The sequence below is a fragment of the Penicillium roqueforti genome (genome assembly GCF_015533775.1).
Source record: "Penicillium roqueforti strain LCP96 04111 chromosome Unknown scaffold_29, whole genome shotgun sequence".
Taxonomy (NCBI): domain Eukaryota; kingdom Fungi; phylum Ascomycota; class Eurotiomycetes; order Eurotiales; family Aspergillaceae; genus Penicillium; species Penicillium roqueforti.
This window is the reverse complement of record NW_024067593.1, coordinates 228,686-249,055: the sequence shown is the minus strand read 5'-3', so window position 1 is coordinate 249,055 and position 20,370 is coordinate 228,686. Positions and strand designations below refer to the sequence as shown.

Below are 20,370 nucleotides of genomic sequence, written 5' to 3'. Positions count from 1 at the left end.
GCCTTATCCTGCAAATCCTCGCATTGAGAGCTGACCAGTTAACCAAATATTGATAATGGCCCTCCGAGGTGGCTAAACAGGACTAGATCAAACACAGAGGGGGCATTAAGAGAAAAGCGAAAGCATAAAACCAACCGACGGAGAAACAGTTCAACTCGGACTATCAATTCAACCCTACGATAACCGATCGCCAATATCTCAGTTTTCACCTTCCATATGTGTATATTTTCTCAAGATGAGAAGATGGAGCCGGGCTTACATTGACCAGCAATCTCAGGGAATCAGTTCAACCCTGGGAGGGAAGTACTCGAACGATTGCCATGGTATCGCCTACATAGCCTTTGTGAATCTGGATCGACGATATGAGAGGCTTATACAATACTTAAAGTGACTTGAGCTTTCAAATACACGCAATTATAACCCATTTCCCTCTAACATTAGTGCATGCATTCTTTATGTAACTTCCAAGCTCGTTGTTGGAGGAGAGTAGGAACAAGCTGTAGGCCGAGGCGAAAAAATGAACTCCAGGGCTCCTTCCTCGTCAGGGAACTTTTTTCTTTATGGCTGAGGTCACGTTCCAATTCCCATTCATTTTACTCTTCCCCTCGACTCCTCTTCCCTTTCGACTAGATCCAAGCTTCTGGAACCGGTCATCACTGTACTCTTGCCACTGTCCACCGATCATCATCAGTGCTTCAGTTCCATCGCATATGCTGTTTCTCTACTTCTTATTGGCTTCTGATCCTCTGACGAGGTTAGGTCTCTTTTCCATCTCACTTCACGATCCTCTGACGAGGTCGCGACTCCTTTTCATCTCAATTCTGATCCTCTGGCGAGGTCAGGTCTCCTTTTCATCTCAATTCTGATCCTCTGACGAGGTCAGGTCTCAGTTTCATCTCACTTCTGGCCAGCCTGCTGTTCGCAATGAGCTCAAAGCTACCTCCCCGCCGCACTAGGGCGGAGCACAATGGTAAGTCATTATTTCCCCAACCCCGTGTTACTGAATTGAGCTAACTTGAGATAAATGATACAGACAAAGAGTGGTGGGCCCTGCTTGAAATTCCCAAAACCCAAGAAGAATGGGAAGATGCCGCGTCGAACAAATTCAATCCCCCGACACGACAGAAGAGTACCAAGAGCGACACAGGAAAGGGCAAAGAGCCAGCCAGCCCGGCACCCCCCGATCCGCGCGTGAGTACTAAGAGCGATACAGGAAAGGGCAAAGAGTCAGCCAAACCGGCACCCCCCGATCCGCGCGTTGGGAAGCGGATTAAGGATCTACATGTCCGAGAAATGAAAAATTGTCAATCCGCATCCAAGATTACCCTCCAGGAATACTTAACTGGACGTATCTTATGGCATAAAGCCGAAATCAGCGACCTCTTCATCGACGAGAACCAGACTCAGACATTGACAGATGTTCAAAAAGGGTTGGGATTCGAGAAGGAAGCCAGACAGTTTGCTGCAAAGTACCAAGCGAAGAATACAGAATTCAAGAAGTACTATAAGCATATTAAGAAGTATGGCGGTTCTCTCCGTAATGATGAACGCCGTTGTACCGGTGAGTACGCCCTCGTCCGTGACCTTCAGCTGAACATCATTCAACGGCCCGAGATTGAAGATGAACACATGAAAGAGCTTTATGAGAAAGCTCGGATTTGCGAGCTTTGGACCGCATCGCAGGATGATCAGGAAACGACTTCTGGCACTGTTATCACTGGGCACCAGAAAGGGGAGACGGATGAAACGATGATGTCTGGGGATACCCTCAACGCAACCTTGCGAAGCCACGACGACGTTCTATCCAGGAAGCAGGACCCTGATGATATCACAATGGGCGAGGAGATTACCAATACCTCTCTCATGCAGCTTCTGCGTATACTGTGTCTGGATTTCCCTCGTGAGTTCAAAAGGAAGTTGAACTGGAATCCTTGTAAGCCATTCTTATTATTCAAACAGCGAAAGAGTCGGTTCGTCATCAATCCACCCTCCGAGCCGAGTACCATAGACCGAGGTGATGGCTCTGGTAGACCTGCAAAGAAGATGAAACCAGATGGACAATGGACAGAAGACGCCTTGACTCTCGGCGTGGATGGAGCATTAGTCAATTCTCGGAACCCCAATGATATTCATTGTATTGTGGAGGTCAAGCCCAATCTCTTCCGGTCCAAAGATGGCTATGAAAAGGTCCTGCGCCAGATGGGTTGGGAGATGATGTTCTGGATTGCGAATTGTCACATGAAGAACCTCAGGAAAAACCGGTAAGCCAAAATGCCGCGGCAGATAATGCTGGACGCTAATAAAAAAATACAGGTGGATCATGATGGCTGAATGCGCCGATGAGGTTTACCTTGTCATTGCCAGGTTCGAAAAACCGTGGCTTGACTATGTGTCTGGAGAGGATCCAGAGGAGAACCAGTCCGATGACAGCTTTCTGCATCTCTATCTTGCAGGACCGCTGAGTGTGTACAACCACAAACATGTCAAGCTCTTCGGAAAGTTTGTGGTCACTTTCACCATGCAGCAACTGTTGGATGCGTCACGTTGATCGGGCTGTTTTGGCGCAGAACATTCCAGCCGACTAGCTCTCTCCTCAGCTTTCTGCTGTTCTTCTTCTGGGGTTTGTGCCAAGAACATCAGTTTCTTCATGACCGAGGGAGATTTAATCATGCTGTTTGGGGGCACCGGGGGTTTGGGTGGGGGAGAGGGGAAGAGTTAATCGGGTCCAAGAGAACGTCTGCGAAGGTGTATAGGCTTGATTTTGTAGGGTTGATGCCTGAAAGATGCCTGGCTTATGCCTGATTCTAGACCGCCTTTCATACCACCTAACTATACTGACCTACAGTGACTATTCATAAGTTTTAACACCCCCCATAGGATAAAAACACCTAGTCACGTGACATACACACACGAGGTTATGATTTAATTGCTTCGCTTCGCTCCGCAATGAACAGTCACTGTAACTGCTTCGTAGGTTACTCTTTGGCACTCCATTTTCAATACATGCCATTTATTATGGTCTCGCCACCTCCTGCAGCAGTTGAATTACCTCCTCTTACAGCAGTCAAGAAGGTAGAGAGGGCGCGGAAGAGCGCGAGCTTAGTCTCGAGATACTTCGGTACGCAGGAGTCAGCGGAGGAGGATACAGAGAGTATAACCCCCAGGAACCGGATGGAAGATACAACTAGAGGGTAAAGTCAGAGGAAGAGTATTAATACTCGAATTGGAGGGAGTTAAAGATGGTAAGAATAGCTTCATGATCAAGAAAGAAATCAATAAATTTGTACGATCGGAACTTCTTTTCAAACTACCTAGACTTAATGGAATATGGAGATTTGCTGAGTGGAAATAGCTTCAGATTTATACGGTCGGAACATCTTCAAACCACCCAGATTAGGGCGAATGTGGAGATTTACATACGGAGTAGTGGGAATAGCTTCATTTTAGATGCGCTCTGTCATTGTAATTCAGGTATTTTAATTTCTGCCAGTTTAAAACCAGGCATATTCAGGCATAAACACTACAAAATCAGGCATTCGGCCACCGGCCGCTATACACCTTCGCAAACGTCTCTCAGCAGTTCACGCGCTGTTTCAACATCCACCAATTTCCAGCGTCTCGACCCCGGCCAGTCGATCGCTCAGCGGAGATCGACCCCCGCGAACCGCCACTTCAGTGAGATTTGGGTTAATGCTCTTGCTCGCCTGACAGTCCGTCCGAGCTCTCCATCGGTATTGTACGCATCTGATGACTGGTGGGGGATAGCTAGAGCCACGAATAATTGCCCTGGACAATTTCATTGCTCTACGCTTTCCGCTAGTATGAACTCGCTTATCTCAAGTAAATTGATTATGTCTTTAACACTTACGTCGCCAAGAATAGAGGCAGCAAGCATACGCGGCCGAGTATTCTTGTAGTTTCAATTGAAAATGGAGCAAAGGCATCTGTCGATTATCTAGAAAGCAGCAATGTATCTTCTCCATCCTAATATCAATTTGAGCGACTCAGACCAAACAGAATAATATGGAGCCATCCTGGCACCTATCATTGTACCAACATCAATATTCACCGTGTCATACCCTGGCCCATCACAGCTCATTGCCCTCATTTTCCATGTTTTTTGATATAATGGGCAATGTGAGAGTCTGAACGGTGTTCATCTGTGCCAGAGGCCATGCCCAAGCAACCAAATCGCTCATCAATTCGCCATACCATGAATCATTAACCCATTCCCGATCCAAAAGATCGCCGTAATTATATTTATCTGTCGTGCACCATTCAAAGTCTACGGACTCGGTGAAATGGACTTTCAGTCCATTATCGTAGTACCCAGATAGTACACGGGCACGAGTGTGATCATCGAACGTGACAATTGTTGTCTGACTTTCCTTAGTATTGAAATATACAATAGCAGAGGGAATACTCACGGGGAAAAGATGGTGCAACTGGATGTTCTCGTCCTGCGATGTACCGACACGTCTTTTTTGGGAGTTCATTGCTTTCAACATTCGAGTGGCTAGCACTAATAGCTCGGTAATGGATGGTCGGTTCTCATCAGACTCGTCAATCAACGCCACAGCCCATTGATGGCATTGAAGAGGATTGTTTCTGTTTCCTGTGCGAACAATTTTGAAATCGTGATGGTTCTCCCGGGATTCGAAATCATAGGGCATTGGATAACTATCAAGACTGTCAGTGAGCGATATGATTTCGTTCTTCAAGCAATCCCACTGACTGATAAACATTCCATTCATATACCATCCGGGCTTCCTCGGCCTCATCGATCTTTCTTTGCCTCTCTGCGATCTGTCTCCACCACTCTTCCTGTCGTTTGCGCCGCTGTACTTCATGCTCTTCACTCTCCTTGTCACTTTCCTCGTCACTATCCCACTCACTACACATATCTTCCTCGCTCTCCTCAGAACTCTCATCAACCCCTTGAACGCTGCTGCGCTCTTTTTCGTCATTATTTTGCTCGCGCATCTCTTCGTCAGCCTCTGTACTTTTTTCATCCTCTTGGTCTTTAGGTAAGTATCGATTGAGCCATTTGATTGCTGTTTGGTAGTATAAGAAGGCCGACATCAGGTAATAAGATGGTAGAGGCCGGCGGGTGGACCATAATCCCCATTCCCATCGCCGGCTCACAAAGGGCTCTTCTCGGATTTTCTCTTGAGTAGGATCTGGAACATGTTCTGCTCCATTAGGTGCAAAGTAAGGAGACTCAGAACCTGTCTTCAGATCCATTTCAGCGACTGAGATACCTAGATGCTCCATAGTTTCGTCAGTAATGGAAGCACCTTCCATCTTCCGTAGAGCCGCATGGATGTCTTTCATATGGTCATAGCTGTGATTGAAACGCCGAAGCAGTACTTCAGAAATAGAGAGGTCCATCATTTTGAATGAAAATTCAAGATGGTGTATCGTTCAATCAAGTAGATTGGGAGAAAATAAGTTGAGGGAAGAGAGCAAAAGAAGACTTTATGTGCGAAGGGAATAGTCGATGTGACGTCAGAAAGCATAATGGACACTTGCTCAAATTGGTTTAGTACTATCGAATTGTACCATTGGTCATGAGAATATAAAATGGGTTGGTCCGTTCTCGAAAATGGCACCGGAGCTCAAGTGACTAGTACAGTCCTGATCGAATGATTTTTTTATCATCAATTCTCGCGCGGCTACTCTTGTCTGGATTCAGGCAAGTCGCAGATCTTCTGAGATGGCCCGGACGGTTAGTTAACTAGAGAATTCCAGACGAAGCGGTCATGTGATAACTATAAAAGCACCCCTGATGCACACTTCCAATTACCTTCCTTTCTACTAGTAGTCATCCCAAGTGTTCTCCTCTCTAGCACCCTACTATTCCCAGTGAACAACTTTACTTTCACCCTGTTTCACAGGCAGGGCGGGCTGTCGGCACCCTTGCTGCCTCCGTCGTAGAGTTCCCTCTTCACTCAGCCAGTGAAGTGAGAGATCTGTGCAATCTAAGGAAAGCATTATGTTTCATATTAATCTCAAAGTCCATGGCATGGCTAATGAATAGAGTGATGTTGAAGATACGCTGCTTATGATGTTTCAGCAGCTGTGCTTGTAATACCTAACATACCAGATCGGCAGACAATATTCCTTCATAGTTACATCTGTAGACAGCTTCAGGTTTTTAGAGACACAATAACTATTCTTCTTTTTACAGTGAGATCTTTCACATACAGGGAACGAGAACTCAGACCGTAGCCATCATCTGATAGTAGAAAAAAACATATCAAACGTCTAGCTTTCATTTTCCGCAGTTACAATTCTGAAGATTTCATTTGCGACATGTGGGCCAAGAATGTCAAGCGAGCCAATGCTCATCATCTCCAGCATCGGCATATCAAAAGAGAATACTTGCTTAATTAAAGCGCGTAGCTCGAGAGATGGCCATGGCGTCAATGACATCCTGTTCCAGAACAGGCTTGAAGCCACTGCGCTATATCTCGCCCATCATACCCTGGTGCTCCGAAATACAGCCAACGTCTTCGACGGCTCCCATATCAAGGATTGCATCGTCGCCAGCGAGAGGAACACGCCTTGCTTGATATCCGAGAGACGCAGACCACCCAAGGCAAGCTGCGAGGCAACGACGTCGAAACAGAGGCTCTCAGCTGGGTAGTTGTAGGCTGATCCGTAAGCGAAGGGAACGTAGAGTTCGTACTTCGAGTGGGTGTGTTCTGTGGATAGGAGATCGGCTACCACTTATAAGATCAATTGTAGTCGGGGTAGGGGGAATTGGTCTTGCTGAAGCACCATCTTTTATGGTGCGAGAAGGACCCAATGAAGCCATGGAAAAATCAACAATTCTCAATATTCTAGGCCGAGCTGCACCGAAAATCCGAATACTAGTTAGGAATAGAGCGGAAGTACGACGTATGGAGTGGTAAATGGAATAGTATTGTGGATAATCTAGAAGTGAAACCTGACCATACATAGTGCAGTGGGGGTTTCCAGAGCAGGATGACTAAGCGGCCATGTGATAACGTAACTAATTCCCGGCCAAGCTGCGCAGCCCAAAACACATAGTAAAAGCGACAAATTACAACATGATATTTCAACAACCAACGCTCTTATTTAATTTCATTACTCGCCGATAGCAATTGATAAACATTTTTAGTATCATATATCAGTTTTGAATAAATCGAGAACTTGCATTATTATGGTATCGAAAATAACGTCGCTGAACCCTGGAAATATATATATCTCAGTCACTAATTTATTAAATCCCCCTAAACTCCAATAAGTGGCTAGAGATCATATAAAAAGCGTTAGACTAGAAGGAAAAGTTCATATAGACAACCGTTTTTGAAATATCATGTTGTAATTTGTCGCTTTTACTATGTGTTTTGGGCTGCGCAGCTCGGCCGGGAATTACGTCACATGGCCGCTTAGTCATCCTGCTCTGGAAACCCCAAAAAAATGAGTTTTGAACCCTGAGCGCTATCGGTCTTCGTACCCCCACTGCATTAGTTATAAAAGCACCCCAGAGGCTGAGATAGCAACGCAGACGGTCCGTACGGAGTAGCTAGATTATGGACCATCCCCAGGACTTCTACAGATACTTTGCGTAGCATTAGAAGTTAGAATCAGTCGTTTCGCTCTGCAACGACTATCTCGACGGCCTCGGTATTAGACTTCTGGCCTAGTGTGTATATTTGGAAAAGGTGAATGTGGCTGTATTGATGGGTAACAGCTTCAAGTAACAGCTACGATGTTCTCACCAACATAGAATCACAGAGAAAGGAGTTGTTTATTCGCTAGGGAAAGAAGCAGCATCTCAGTCCTTCATCTCTTCGTCCTCAAGTTCCAGCCGAGCCATTTCCTCACCCTCAAATTCCAACCGGATCATTTCCTCCTCGTCCCGGGCCACCGCTGCTCTGGCTTCCGCCGCCATTACTCTGCTTTCTGCTGCCTCCATCTCTGCCCGATGACGCCGCATTCTGGCTGCTAACAGTTGCCGTCGTGCTACTCTGCTACCCGGGTTTCGATACAACTCTGTGTGTGCTGCTGTCGCAGGAGGAGTTCTAGAACGAATTGGTGGCTGAGTAAGAGTCGGTGGGGAACGGGATCTGGACCGAGCAGCTGGCGGAGGAAGTTGAACCCGCGACTGCAAGTCTGGGAATGGATTTAGTGGAGTCGATACCACGCTCTGAGCAAACGTCCGAATGGAAGGGTCATGGCCAAGAGAACCAGAGACACTATCAACGTCCATCATGTTCGAAATCGAGGTGGCATTGCTGGAAGTTGCAGGGCCCGCTTGTTGCTGAGAGTGAACAATGTGCCGATTGCCCTTGGCTGTTAGAAGTCGGAGAGTGCCGGCAAAGAACTTGTTATGCTTCGATCTTCTCTCAATGTTCTGAATGACATTCTCAGGCCAGAGGCGCGCGTTTCCTACAACGACGATAGCTTTCTGAGCCCGGCTCAAAGCGACATTGAGTCTATGCTGGTCGGCAATGAAGCGGACCTCCTCAGCAACTTCGCTAGGCTTCGTCAGCAGGACAACCACGATGGGCGCCTCTTGGCCCTGCGCCGCGTCGACAGTCAAATTATCGCGATATAAACAGCCGCGCTCGGTCTCCGCCAAAGTGGCGGCTACAAGGTTCCGCTGGGCTGTGTACGGGCTGATGATCATGACATCGGACGGGCCAATTTGCTCGCCTTCGGTGGACTGGAAATTGTACAGATTTTCCAGCAGAGTCTGCACGGCTTGTACCTGCGCCATGTTCGACCACGATGTCTCATTCGCCGGGCGGAAGGCGACACTGTCCACGGATAGGAACAAGCGTCGGCTGCCAGGAGCGACGGTAGGCATCGCATGCCTGGTCCAAGCATCCCATGTCCTTCCCACTCGATCCAAGTGGTTGACGTTGCTGCCTGAAGCGAGCTTTCCACTGTAGATTGCCTTGTTGAACAACTCCAGGATCTGCGGATGATTCCGGTAGTTGGTCACGAGCGTCTCCTGGGGGTAGCCCGCTTCCATGAGACGAGACAGGAGGGACCGCTTCAGGAACTCGGAGCCCTCATTTGCACCGTCTGAAAGAACAGTCGGAGGCAACTGCCGGGGGTCTCCGATCAGCACAATGACCCGCATTGATTCCATTGTCATTGGAATCATACTTTCTCCCTCCATGCTCTGACCGGCCTCGTCAGAAACATTCACAGATGGTTTGAAGTCTGAAAACTTCAAACATTCTTGCGAGGCATTTGACAGAGTTGTTGCTACGACCTTGCTTTTAGCCAGGACCGTACACACAATCTTGCCGTAGAGGCTCTTCAGCTTGATGACATCCTGGAGGTTGAGTGGGTGGTTATCACTGGTGTCTCGGTCACACAGTTCACGAAGCTCAACACACTCAGGATCATTCGGATGCTCAGCGATATGGTCAAAGACCAGAGAGTGCATCTGGATCGGTTCCATCTCGAGATCCGACTGACTTATGATGGGCTGCCGCCGTAGAGTGGGCCGTTGATTCTGGCTCTCGGCTCGGACCGCCGACATGTGGTATGATGGCGTGCGAAAGCGAACAACCTGTCCACACCAAGATTTCAGGCGACTATCCCGGTTAAGGGCCCGGATCAGAGCCAGGGTGAGGTTGTCAACGCCTTTGTTAGAGGCAGAAGTGAGTAACACCTTGATCTGGAGCGCCATCATGGCAAGAACTATGGCTACCGCTGTGGTCGTCTTGCCTGTTCCAGGGGGACCATGAATAAGGCTTACACCGACCGTGATGGCGGTAGTAGACTTGGTGAATGCCTCTTCTTGTGTTGGATCGAGGTGGCAGAAGTTCCGAACATATTGGAGGCGCTCTTTGGCAATTTGGGAGGGAAGGGAGGAGAGCATCTCGATGGACAAAATGAAGTAGTCAGGACTGGTAAAGTTAAGCTCTGTGCCATGTGCGAGGATAGTCCGACTAAGTGAGAATCCCAGTCCATGGTTTTCACCCTTGTCGCCATATACGAGCGTTTTGGTACCCGCCGTAGTCAATGCCGCGATTTGTTGATCGATTGGAAGGGTATTTGGCTTCGTGGTCATCACAATCTTTCGCTCACTTTCATCAGTCCAGTCGAGGTGACCATAGTAGTCAATGATGAAATCACCTAACGTTTCATCATCGACGACTGTGCCCTTGTATCCCTTGGCCTTGAAATCACCCTCGGTAACAGGCTCAGCTGCTGATATCTCGTCTAGCAGTAGAAAGCTGACGGATGCCATTGCTGTCAGTGTCGGAGGCCGGCCCTCGCAATTCAATTTGACGTGAATGCGGTGCCTCATACCGTTGCCTGATATGGTAGTGATGATTGCGCGGTGTCGAGTGTTCAGGTTGAACACACTGGTTACCAAATCACGCGCAAAAGCCCTCTCAACGTAGCTGGCTTGAACCAGTCTGCTCTGCCGATCGTGGTCGTTGAGGAAGTAGGGCCCAGGGAGTTGCCACACGATGGAAGGCTTGACTCCGCTTGGATCCTCAAGCCACTTTGGCACTACTCGCGGCTCTTGATTGGCCGGATGTTTCCGGTAGAACCAGAAAGCCTGTGGGGGGGCGAGCGTTGCGGGATCAATGCTTCCATACGGACGACGAAGAAGGCTGTTGAGAGTGACGGGATCGGTGTCGCCAAATGGCAGGCGAAGCAAATACTCCAGCCCAGACATTAACTTCCACCCCTTGGAAAGGAATCTCCAAGCTGGGTCACTCCACTGACCCCAGAGAATCAAGTTGTCCTGGACACCAAGAAGCCTTTCCCAGTCCTGAAGAGTAGAAGGGCTAGCATTCTCCGGTGGGAAGCCGATGACGACTGGCGGCCTGCGCATGTGGACTTTGACAAGGTATGCCGTATCCCAAACTCGTTTTCCATCTGCGAAGATTCGCGGCAAGGAAGCTCGATACTGACGGAATGTTTCAGCATCGTCCAGTTCAATTCCTTCGCGGGCAAAGTGGAAGTCGCAATCCTCCGCGGTAAAGATCAGAAGCCCGTTGACACGTTTGCCAATGCAGATCTCGAGTCTGGGCTGCTGTGATTCTAGCACTAGGCGGGACTTCACGTTGACGAAGCTATCCCCGAATGAGATCACGCTAGGCTTCCATTGTCGCAACTCGTTATCACCCTGGGTATCGTGACCCATAGGCTGGTCAAATCCTCGTGCAAATGCGTTGAAATCCATTGCTGGTGATTGTCAAGACCCTATGAGAGTAGACTATGTTAGCCAGTTGATCGTGAGTAAACGAGCGAGGAGCACGGAAAACAGACTGACCTTGTCAGAGAATCAGTAAAGAGGAGCGAGGAGAGGAGCACAGAAAACAGACTGACCTCGTCAGAGGATCAGTGAAGAGGAGCGAGGAGAGGAGCACGGAAAACAGACTGACCTCGTCAGAGGATCAGTGAAGAGGAGCGAGGAGAGGAGCACAGAAAACAGACTGACCTCGTCAGAGGATCAGTGAAGAGGAGCGAGGAGAGGAGCACGGAAAACAGACTGACCTCGTCAGAGGATCAATCAGTAGTAGGAAAATAGAGGAGATGGAGGAAAATTCTCTGCAAATGGTTGTGGGAGAGAAAGAATGTGGAGGGTGAAGATGTGAGGAAGACAATTTGTGGGAAAATCACTCTTGAAATCACTCTTGGGATGGGGTTGGTGTGATAGGCAACTAGGACCTATCTTCTAGGACCTATCTTCTACACACGTTTCTAGGCACGTGCGTCAATCGATGGATAGCTATGAGGTGCTCCCATTACCAACAGACTCACCTGCATCAAAGTGAACAGATGTCATGGCCAACGAACGGCTCACCAAGAATGAAACAACAAGCGAAGACGTTTCACGATATCTCTCTAATGCAGTTCATAGGTACCTTGTGGCCACATTTCCCTCGCGCGTCAGGAAAGTTGACTTGGGAGATACTGTTCTGGATTGCGAGTTGTCACGAGAAAAACTCCATGAAAAGCCGGTAAGCAGTAATCAATGGATACTAGTTCAGGATATAGATGGATCAACTATGACATAGGATTTTCCCTCAGTCGGCCCATTCTTGCACATGGTACGGAGCTTGATAACCAGTCCTAGCCACTTCGTTCTGTCAATCAAGCCACTCCCATCGATTCTCTCCCACGTTGCCAAACAGCGCCTCCAATATGTCCGGGACTTCGATTCAAACCAAGATGCATTTACAAAGTTGTTCAATAAACCGATTCACAACGGTCGGCACACTCCAATCAGCGCGAACTAGAGCGAGTCGGAAGAACATGGGATACTTGGACCGGAGGAAAACATGGAGGTCGAGGTCTTTCCCCCTGTCTACATCGGCACCTGGCACTGGCAGTGAGGTTCGATGGTCATCAGCCTTGAATTGCATCAAGCCTAATTGTGTCGTTCTCCGATTGATCGCGGCCAAGGGCAATCGCCAAATTGTTCACTCTCAGTTGCAAGCGCCCCCGGCAACCTCGAGCATTTCCTCCGGTTTCTGAGCTGATGGACGCTATCCTACCGTTAGGACAACGGGGAATCGACCAATGACCCAGAAGTTTCAACCCGTTCGTTCAGGGAATGGTATTGAGCCCACCAACTCGCACCCGGTCGTCAATTCGATCTAAAACTCGTACGAGAACAGCACACGCGGAGTTGTATCGAAATCCGCATAGCAGAAAAGCAGAACGTCAACTGTTAGTAGTTAGAATGGAGCAGAGACGGAGGCAGCTAAAGCCAGATCAGTGGCTGCCCGGTATGAGGAGAAAATCAGCTGGAACTGGAGGATGGATCTCCTTTTTCCTCGCAGCCAGGACGATTCTTTTTTGCGTGCGATACCATGTTAATGAGAAGATGATGTCACTTTTCTTCTGTCGTTGAAGCTGTTACCAATCAATGCAGTTATCCATGGATGTACGTTGGTTTTCTCACACTAGACCAGAAGTAGAAGTGGGCCTTCCGGCAGCAATTTTATACCCGGCCCTTGCCAAGTGATTCGGCGGGAAAACATAATCACGGGTTGTCCCCCAAAGGTAGCAATATTGGATGTAGACGATGGCGTTCTGTGATAGATCACATGCTATGAAATATGAAAGAAATCAGGGAATGTTTGTTGAATTTTAGCGTCGAGTTTTATTTTGCCCCTGACTGTTCTATGTATGTTGTACATAAACATTTCAAAATATAGCGAGTGACCTTGGAAGGTGACTATGCTTAGTTGGGTAGACGCGTCAAGCGGTGACGTTGCTCCAGAAGTGGTCCAGCCTTAGGACTAAGAGAATATCAGCTAACCCCGCATGACTCGCCTGAAGTCGTCATTAATTTTTATCTTTCTGGATAGTGGCGATTTCAGTCGATCCTTCTTCGGATCTCCTCCGTAGAACGATAAGTGGCATCAAGCATAGAAGCTCGGCCATTTGTTGGTCGATGGAATCAACGGACTACCAGGTGCTTACAACAGCTGTACAAGCATGACAAAATAGGTCGGACATGTAACACTGATATGATATATCCTTTTGTTTGCTTTTGAATGCCTTCGAGTGTCTTTTTAGGAGTCTTTTTAAGTGTCTTTTTAGGAGTCTTTTTAAGTGTCTTTTTGGAGCTCCTTTTTGAGTGCATTGATTTATGTCTTTCTATTCCTATTTCTTGGTATAGCACTTTAGTCAGAAAAGGGCGAAATGATAACGCTGCCCAGGTGTGATATTCCCACACCGTACGGTCAAGACTGACGAGCCGTGCCGACAAAGTTAAATGGGCCCGGTCTTGGCGTCTTGGCGTCTTGGCAGATGAGAATGACATGCTCTTATTGTGCAACTGTCGGGTATACGATGTATCACACAAGTACTTTGTGCGAATGGCCTTGTTACCTTCTATAAACTCGTACCTAGCACAGCTTCTTACTGTAGATAATGTGCAACTTAATCTCACCTTCTCCGACGATCATATAAATGCCATCGCCAATCACAATGGCGTGCTTCACGCAATTCCCCACACAATTGCGCGATATCCCCTCATTTAAGGTGAGTAGGGAGTAGTTATACCTCGAGCTTTAATATTTATATCATGCACCTCGCACAATTAGCTTCTAATCACTTGCATTCTGCAACCTGGTTCGCCTCCTTATACGAGCTAGATCGCGCCTAAGGATTTTCACCCTGAAAGCTCGCTATGGAAGCTATCAATGCATCGGACGAGAAGACTATGGAGCTCTCAAAGGATTTAGACCTTGAGGCCAACACACGATTAGAATACGACCCATGGCTTCTCGACGACCATCCCCTACGATCGTACCCGACAGAGTGCATCCCAGGCCTGTCACTTTACCTCGACGAATACTACGAGTCCATTGGAAAGCGAAGGGCGCTTCTTTTTCGCGCGGGATGCCTTATCCTCGGATGCCTGTGAGTGTTTCTGTCCCATCTCTGCTAGACAGCCAATCTGACACATTCCTCCCCAGAGTCGCATTCCAATGTCTCCGATGGCTCCCAATCCATATCACACGCACGGGCCCACACCACGCGCACCTTCACCCCCAGAGTGGCGCGTGTACATTTCCGACGCTAGACACGCGACCGCAGGCCCTCGAGTCGTCGTTCAACGAGGGATGCGATGGCCTCCGGACGGCGGTCTGGATGCACAACGGGGAGCTGCAGATTGGAGACGCCGGTGTGGAGACTGAGCACGAGCACGTCCTGCAGAGACTCGGTCTCGACCCTCTTATGGAGAAAGTTGCTGAGAACGATGCCACCGCCCGGGCATCCGTTGATCCTGGGATGTCAGGCAGCTTTCATCCTGGTCGGGCTCGGACTTTCTTTTTGGTGCTTGAGGCTAGGACCTCGCTTGACGAATTGTACCCGCGTCTCGTTGAGCAACTCGATACTCTCCGGCAGAGGGGGTATTTGTCCCATTGGGATGGGCAGAATGTTGTTCCGCGCCATTTGACTGTGGTGGTTACGGGGGAGGCATTCTCTGGGAGTGACTGTGTGCATCATTCTTATTCTGACGTGTTCTGGTCTTTACCGGGACCGTTTATGATTACTAAGGATGGCCTCCATCTCTCGCCGGTATGTGTATAGTAGCGTAACCGTTGTTGACTGTGATACCCAATTTGAGTTTAATTTGATGTGCATGATATCATTATATCATTTCCAGGATTGATTATGTGCTTTAACTGTGTACACATCTATATCTCCACTGCAAACAGCGCAAGATCACAGCACAGAGGTCCACTTTAGCATCTTCTCAGATCTGGATCTAATTCGATTAGAGTAAATACCTCACGGCTCTAAATGAAGCATAAATACGTGCATAGAAATGGAACTCCCCTTTATCCATCGGCTTTGCTCCGTCCAGGTCCCACCCAGAAGAACAATACCGGTGGTCCACGTGGGGCCTTTCATTTCCTCATCGGGACTAGCGGGCTCTTCTATGGAAAATTACAGTTTTCTTTTTGTATTTCGCGTCTTCGTCTCGCTTTTTAAATATCCCCAGTCTATACGCCGTGTAGAATTTCAAATCTACTTAAAAAGGAGAAAATAAGTCGCAAAATGATAAAAGTAGTCGCTATCTGCCTTCAAAATCAAGAAATAGATTTTATTTTCTATTTTTAGGTGCATGTTATTCCTCGTCACCAACCGGTTTATTACCGGTTTATCACCGACCCGGTAGTTAATTGACGCATTTCGATCGGTGCAGCGGGTAATTGGCGCAGGTAATCTATTCTTTTCGAGACAAGCGGGAACATCGTCAAAAACAAGCCCGCTAATCCTTGCCCGTTGTGTTGTTTTTCTCGGTGGGACCTGTACCTCGATGGGGCTCCCGTGGGATGCCGGTGAGGATCCAGCAAGATGATCCACGGAAAAGCAGGAAACCCGAGATTTGAAGAGTTCACATCCACAGTTGGGTACCAATTGGCCACCCGATTGGACAAGATAAAGAAAAAAAACAACGCACAACATGGAGAACCCCCCCGAGGGAATAAATACAATATACCAGCAGGCCCTAAGAACGGCAATGCCAGCGGTTATCACGACGGGCAGACTTGATATCGTCGACGGTGCAACGAGCCAGGCGTGTGCAGGATTCGCATGGACCAGGACAGGTGCCGAAGCACCTTATTGACGAGGTTATCATATCCTGAAACTATGATCCACCTTGTACGCCAATTGAGGAGTTCAATGAAGATCCTCGTGGCGTAATGGGGGTGGAAATTGTCCCTTTTGTTCGGTCATTTCTTCTTCTTCACTCTTTTTTTTTCTCTACTTCGTTCCGTTCGTCTGACACCTTTCCCACGTTAACATTGCCGATCGTGCGGGTCGAATCAGAGTCATTATGAGTGGGGGTCGTCCGAGGGCGAGAGTAAGTCGGAGCAGAACTATCAGCTAAGAAACCACCATCTAACACCGTTCCAGTCCGATGCTCTGCCACAGTCACCGAACCGCAACCGAGCCGCCAGCGATGCAGATTATACCTCACCTAGGAGAACTACCTCACCCAGGAGAACTACCTCACCTCGGAGAACTTCCGCTGAGGATGGCGGCGTTCCTCGGCGATTCAACTCGAATACCTCGACGACACAAAGTAATGGTAGTGCACTACCCAGTTTGATCCCGCGCACCACGCTTGCGCAGCGCACCCAGGGCAAATTCACCCTCGCTGGGCCGGATGGAACCCCCCAGCTGCGTCTGGCGCAGGAACCCTTCGTCCAGCCGGGCTACGCGGATCTCAATCCATCCTATGAACAGGCCTCCAACGCCAGACCGGTCTGGTCGCTGGCCAAACCGTTGCCCCGTGTGGTGCGGCCGAGTATGGTGCCGACCAAAGATGAGCTCTTGCAGAACATGGCGAATGCCCAGCGGCCCACGGAGAACTCGGATAGGTTGGGGCTGGACGTGGACCCGAACGATGTCGAGCAGGGTCGCATTGATAAGACGTCCGATCCGCGGAAGATGGCTGCCCAGGTGAAGGACGCTCGGTTGCAGCGTGAGAATACCTTTATGAGTAAGATTCTCAGTGGGGATGGCGGCAGCTCCATGAGACAGACTTCGCGCATGTCGCGTTCGTCCTCGATCCCGGGGAGACGTACCTCGACATGGGATATGCCGCCGCCGGATCAACAACTGCCCACTGTAGAAGAGGGTGATCATCCAGCCGAAGATGAACATGAACAAGAAGAGCGGCCGATGTCCGCTGACGAGCAGTTCCAGAATAATCAAGACATGGGTGCGCGATTGGACGAACTCTTATCGCTTCCCGAAATGGAAAAGGGGAATTACCCCGAAGACCTGCATCCGCTTGTCCAGGAACTGGTCGAAGACGAAGTGCACAACAACCACACCACTTGGTCCGTCGTCCGTACACACCACCGCGAGGCTCTCGCCGAGGGCCTGGGTGTGTTTGTTTCGCTCACCATGGGCTTCGCCATCGACGTGTCCGTCACAGTCGCCGGCCAGGGTAACCCCAACACAACCGCCTGGGCCTGGGGCTTCGCAACCATGATCGGCATTTACATTTCCGGTGGTGTCTCCGGTGCCCATCTCAACCCAGTCGTGACCATGGTATTGTGGTTCTTCCGTGGTTTCCCCGCCCGCAAAATGCCCGAGTACTTAGCCGCGCAATTCATAGCCGCCTTTTGCGCGGGTCTCGTCGCGTACGGAATCTACTACGAATCCATCCAGAACTACCTCCTCACCAACGCCGACACCGGAATCATCAACAGCTTTGTGACGAATCCGCGAGAGTCGTGGGTGAGTCATACCACAGCGTTCTTCACCGAGTTCGTCGGGACCAGCTTTCTAATCGTCACCATTCTGGCGCTGGGTGATGACCAGAACGCTCCCCCCGGTGCCGGTATGAACTCGCTGATCGTCGGCTTGGTCATTACGTCCCTCCTCATGTGTTTCGCCTACCAGACCGGCGCGGCGTTCAACCCGAGCCGTGACTTTGGTCCGCGGCTTGCGCTGCTCGCTTTCGGCTACCCGAACTCGATGTTCACGGACCCTTACTGGTTCTATGGGCCGTGGGTGGGGTGTGTCGGAGGTGGGTTTTTCGGTGCGTTCCTATACGACTTCTTCATCTTCACCGGTGGTGAATCTCCCGTCAACTACCCGCTTGAGCGCACCCAGCGCGCTTTGACGAAGAGTGCAATGAGGTGGAGGCGCCGACTGCGATTGAAACCGAAACAGTGAGACTGTCCGGTCGAGTGTGGAATATTGTGTTTTTCTATGGCGTTTGAGCGGTCACTGTTTTTCTCCCTGCATTTTGTACCAGTATGTCCGGTTAAAGAGGCTAAACATATATCAAATAATACCCAAGGCCTAGTGGAATAGGATGTTTTTTTCGCATTTCATGTCTGAGCAGGGTCATCCTGGCGTTTTCCTGCATATGCAAGTTTCCGGATAACAAGGAACAGGTAATACAAGACACAAACTGGTTTGCAGAATAGGCATGCAGGTTGGGCATCCGAATGAAAATAGAACTCGATTTACTTACATCATTGAGTTATTTTAGGTTTGTCCCTTCCTGGGGCCCGTGACCCGGCTTAGTAATCTGGATGGACCGTGGGTCTTCCAAATTGGTATCCAATTCACGTGAATATCTCGTCTGTTAAGGTTAAGCATTTGTGTCGGTACCTAGGACACTGCCAAACCAAGTTCTAACATCATGCCTCAATCCCGAGGTACTATAACTGATGTCGGAGTCCCGCGCTCAACCTCGCCCCGCGCGCGAAGGCCACTGCATGAGCCTACTCCCTCGTAGGGGTCTAGGGCGCAAGCGGCTCATTCCTAGTGAGCCCCTTTCTTTCAAGAGGGCAGCTCGATCTTCCAGATACGCTTTGTATGCCGGTTTCGGGATAGTCTTATCTTTGTCCTCCCATACTTCATATCTGACTTCATCCTATACTTGAAGTTGGCGAGTAAATTTTGCGCTTGGTCTAACGCTTCGTTTTGATTTCACAAATTCAGACGCATCAATTGGCGGGATACGCAGTTTGCGCATAGGATAGGCGATGATGATCGTTGGCGAGTGTGAGATGCTAAGGTCATAGTGAACCAGGATCGTCTCTGGCTTGTCGTCTGTTACGGGCTTATTATCAATAGATAACGAGGACAACGAAGAAGGAGCAGGTGATGCAAGTTTGTCGATGAAGTCGCAGGTATTACTCATATGAATAAAGAGATCTTGCGTTGATGAGTCTATAGCCTGGATCCATTTATGATGATGCGCTGCAACTGTCCTTCTTGACACCCCCGCCTTCCCCATCGGGCATCAGAAATAGAGATGATTACTTTGACACGATTCTTCACATGTATTTCGGTGTTCCATGATGACTCGAGATTGTGAAATTGATGGATTGGGCCCGCCTATAGTTTCCTTAGTCATCAGAACGTGCCACCTGACCCTGTTTATCGACGTTTATGAATTTACCTGGATCTATATAATCGAACATGGGCTTGAGTAACTATGTATGCAAGTTGTAACTCCAGTTCTCGGTTTTTCCCACTGAGTAGCCTCTTGATGCTACTTTTAGAAGAAACACTACCGCTAGCCTGAGTCGGTTCGGTGGCTTAGGTGCACTTAGTCATGACTACCTCATGAGTCTATGGTGGTGCACGCAGCACCAGGGGTCTAATGTTACTCCATGTTGCTCAAGAGGTTATCCTTGTTATCTTTGTCGTTAAGAGGCTCATTGTAGCTAGTTAATAGAATCGATAGACGTGGGGGCACTTAACTACCCCATACAATAGTTATTGTATACCTAAAATAAATAGAGGGTCTCTAATATATATTTGACACGTTAAGCTCTTTATAGGGCTAGTATACATTGGGAGCGCGTTGGGCTTCTTGGCAAGAACATACAGAACAACTAGATTATTCCAGATATTTAAGCATCGAGCCAAATCCTCTAATTATGTATTTATATACGTGTATACAAGATATATGTTTAATGCAACACTTCCCCCCTTTTCCCCTCTCATATAGGTGCATATGTACCCTGCCACACATCTATGTCGATGTACACAATCCCCGCATGCAAGATTAGGTCTTGGCCCGAAGGCCCATCGCGCTAAAGACCACCGTCATCGCTCACCGTTTTTTCTCCGTTTCCCCCCATCAACTTCGGAAGAAATTTCAAAAGTGGATTATTCTATTTTGATTGTATTTGTTTGTTGATTGTTGACACATTTCCGCCCAAACGCCTATTTCTGCACGTTCCCATTGTCTTGTGCTATCTCCCGGGTCGCGCGATCAACCGCTGATCCTGCAGCTCTGGCCCATTTCCATTTTCTCTTTTCTTCTGCATTTCACTATTCCACCGCCATTCCACTTTCTTATACTTTTTGTCCCTCGATCTTAATCTAGTCCTCCATCACATTTTGAAC

The 20,370-nt window shown here is 48.7% G+C and overlaps 5 protein-coding genes across 5 annotated transcripts; 3 read left to right on the top strand and 2 right to left on the bottom strand.

Moving 5' to 3' along the window:
* Positions 1-924: 924 nt before the first annotated feature.
* LCP9604111_8154 (uncharacterized protein) lies at positions 925-2,548 on the top strand (the record flags this gene model as incomplete). Its single annotated transcript, XM_039076266.1, has 3 exons — positions 925-970; positions 1,034-2,261; positions 2,314-2,548. 3 exons carry the CDS (start codon positions 925-927, stop codon positions 2,546-2,548), a joined length of 1,509 nt encoding a protein of 502 aa, XP_038925933.1.
* Positions 2,549-4,088: 1,540 nt separating this feature from the next.
* On the bottom strand, positions 4,089-5,394 carry LCP9604111_8153 (uncharacterized protein; the record flags this gene model as incomplete). Its single annotated transcript, XM_039076265.1, has 3 exons — positions 4,089-4,379; positions 4,428-4,680; positions 4,736-5,394. 3 exons carry the CDS (start codon positions 5,392-5,394, stop codon positions 4,089-4,091), a joined length of 1,203 nt encoding a protein of 400 aa, XP_038925932.1.
* A 2,413-nt stretch (positions 5,395-7,807) lies between these two features.
* LCP9604111_8152 (uncharacterized protein) lies at positions 7,808-11,191 on the bottom strand (the record flags this gene model as incomplete). The annotated part of the gene is made up of 1 exon (XM_039076264.1): positions 7,808-11,191. The coding sequence occupies one exon, from the start codon at positions 11,189-11,191 to the stop codon at positions 7,808-7,810; it is 3,384 nt and encodes a 1,127-aa protein (XP_038925931.1).
* Positions 11,192-14,155: 2,964 nt separating this feature from the next.
* Positions 14,156-16,127, top strand: LCP9604111_8151 (uncharacterized protein; the record flags this gene model as incomplete). The annotated part of the gene is made up of 3 exons (XM_039076263.1): positions 14,156-14,388; positions 14,445-15,051; positions 16,008-16,127. 3 exons carry the CDS (start codon positions 14,156-14,158, stop codon positions 16,125-16,127), a joined length of 960 nt encoding a protein of 319 aa, XP_038925930.1.
* Positions 16,128-16,318: 191 nt separating this feature from the next.
* LCP9604111_8150 (MIP/aquaporin family protein) lies at positions 16,319-18,174 on the top strand (the record flags this gene model as incomplete). The annotated part of the gene is made up of 2 exons (XM_039076262.1): positions 16,319-16,345; positions 16,399-18,174. The coding sequence occupies 2 exons, from the start codon at positions 16,319-16,321 to the stop codon at positions 18,172-18,174; spliced, it is 1,803 nt and encodes a 600-aa protein (XP_038925929.1).
* Between the last annotated feature and the right edge of the window lie 2,196 nt (positions 18,175-20,370).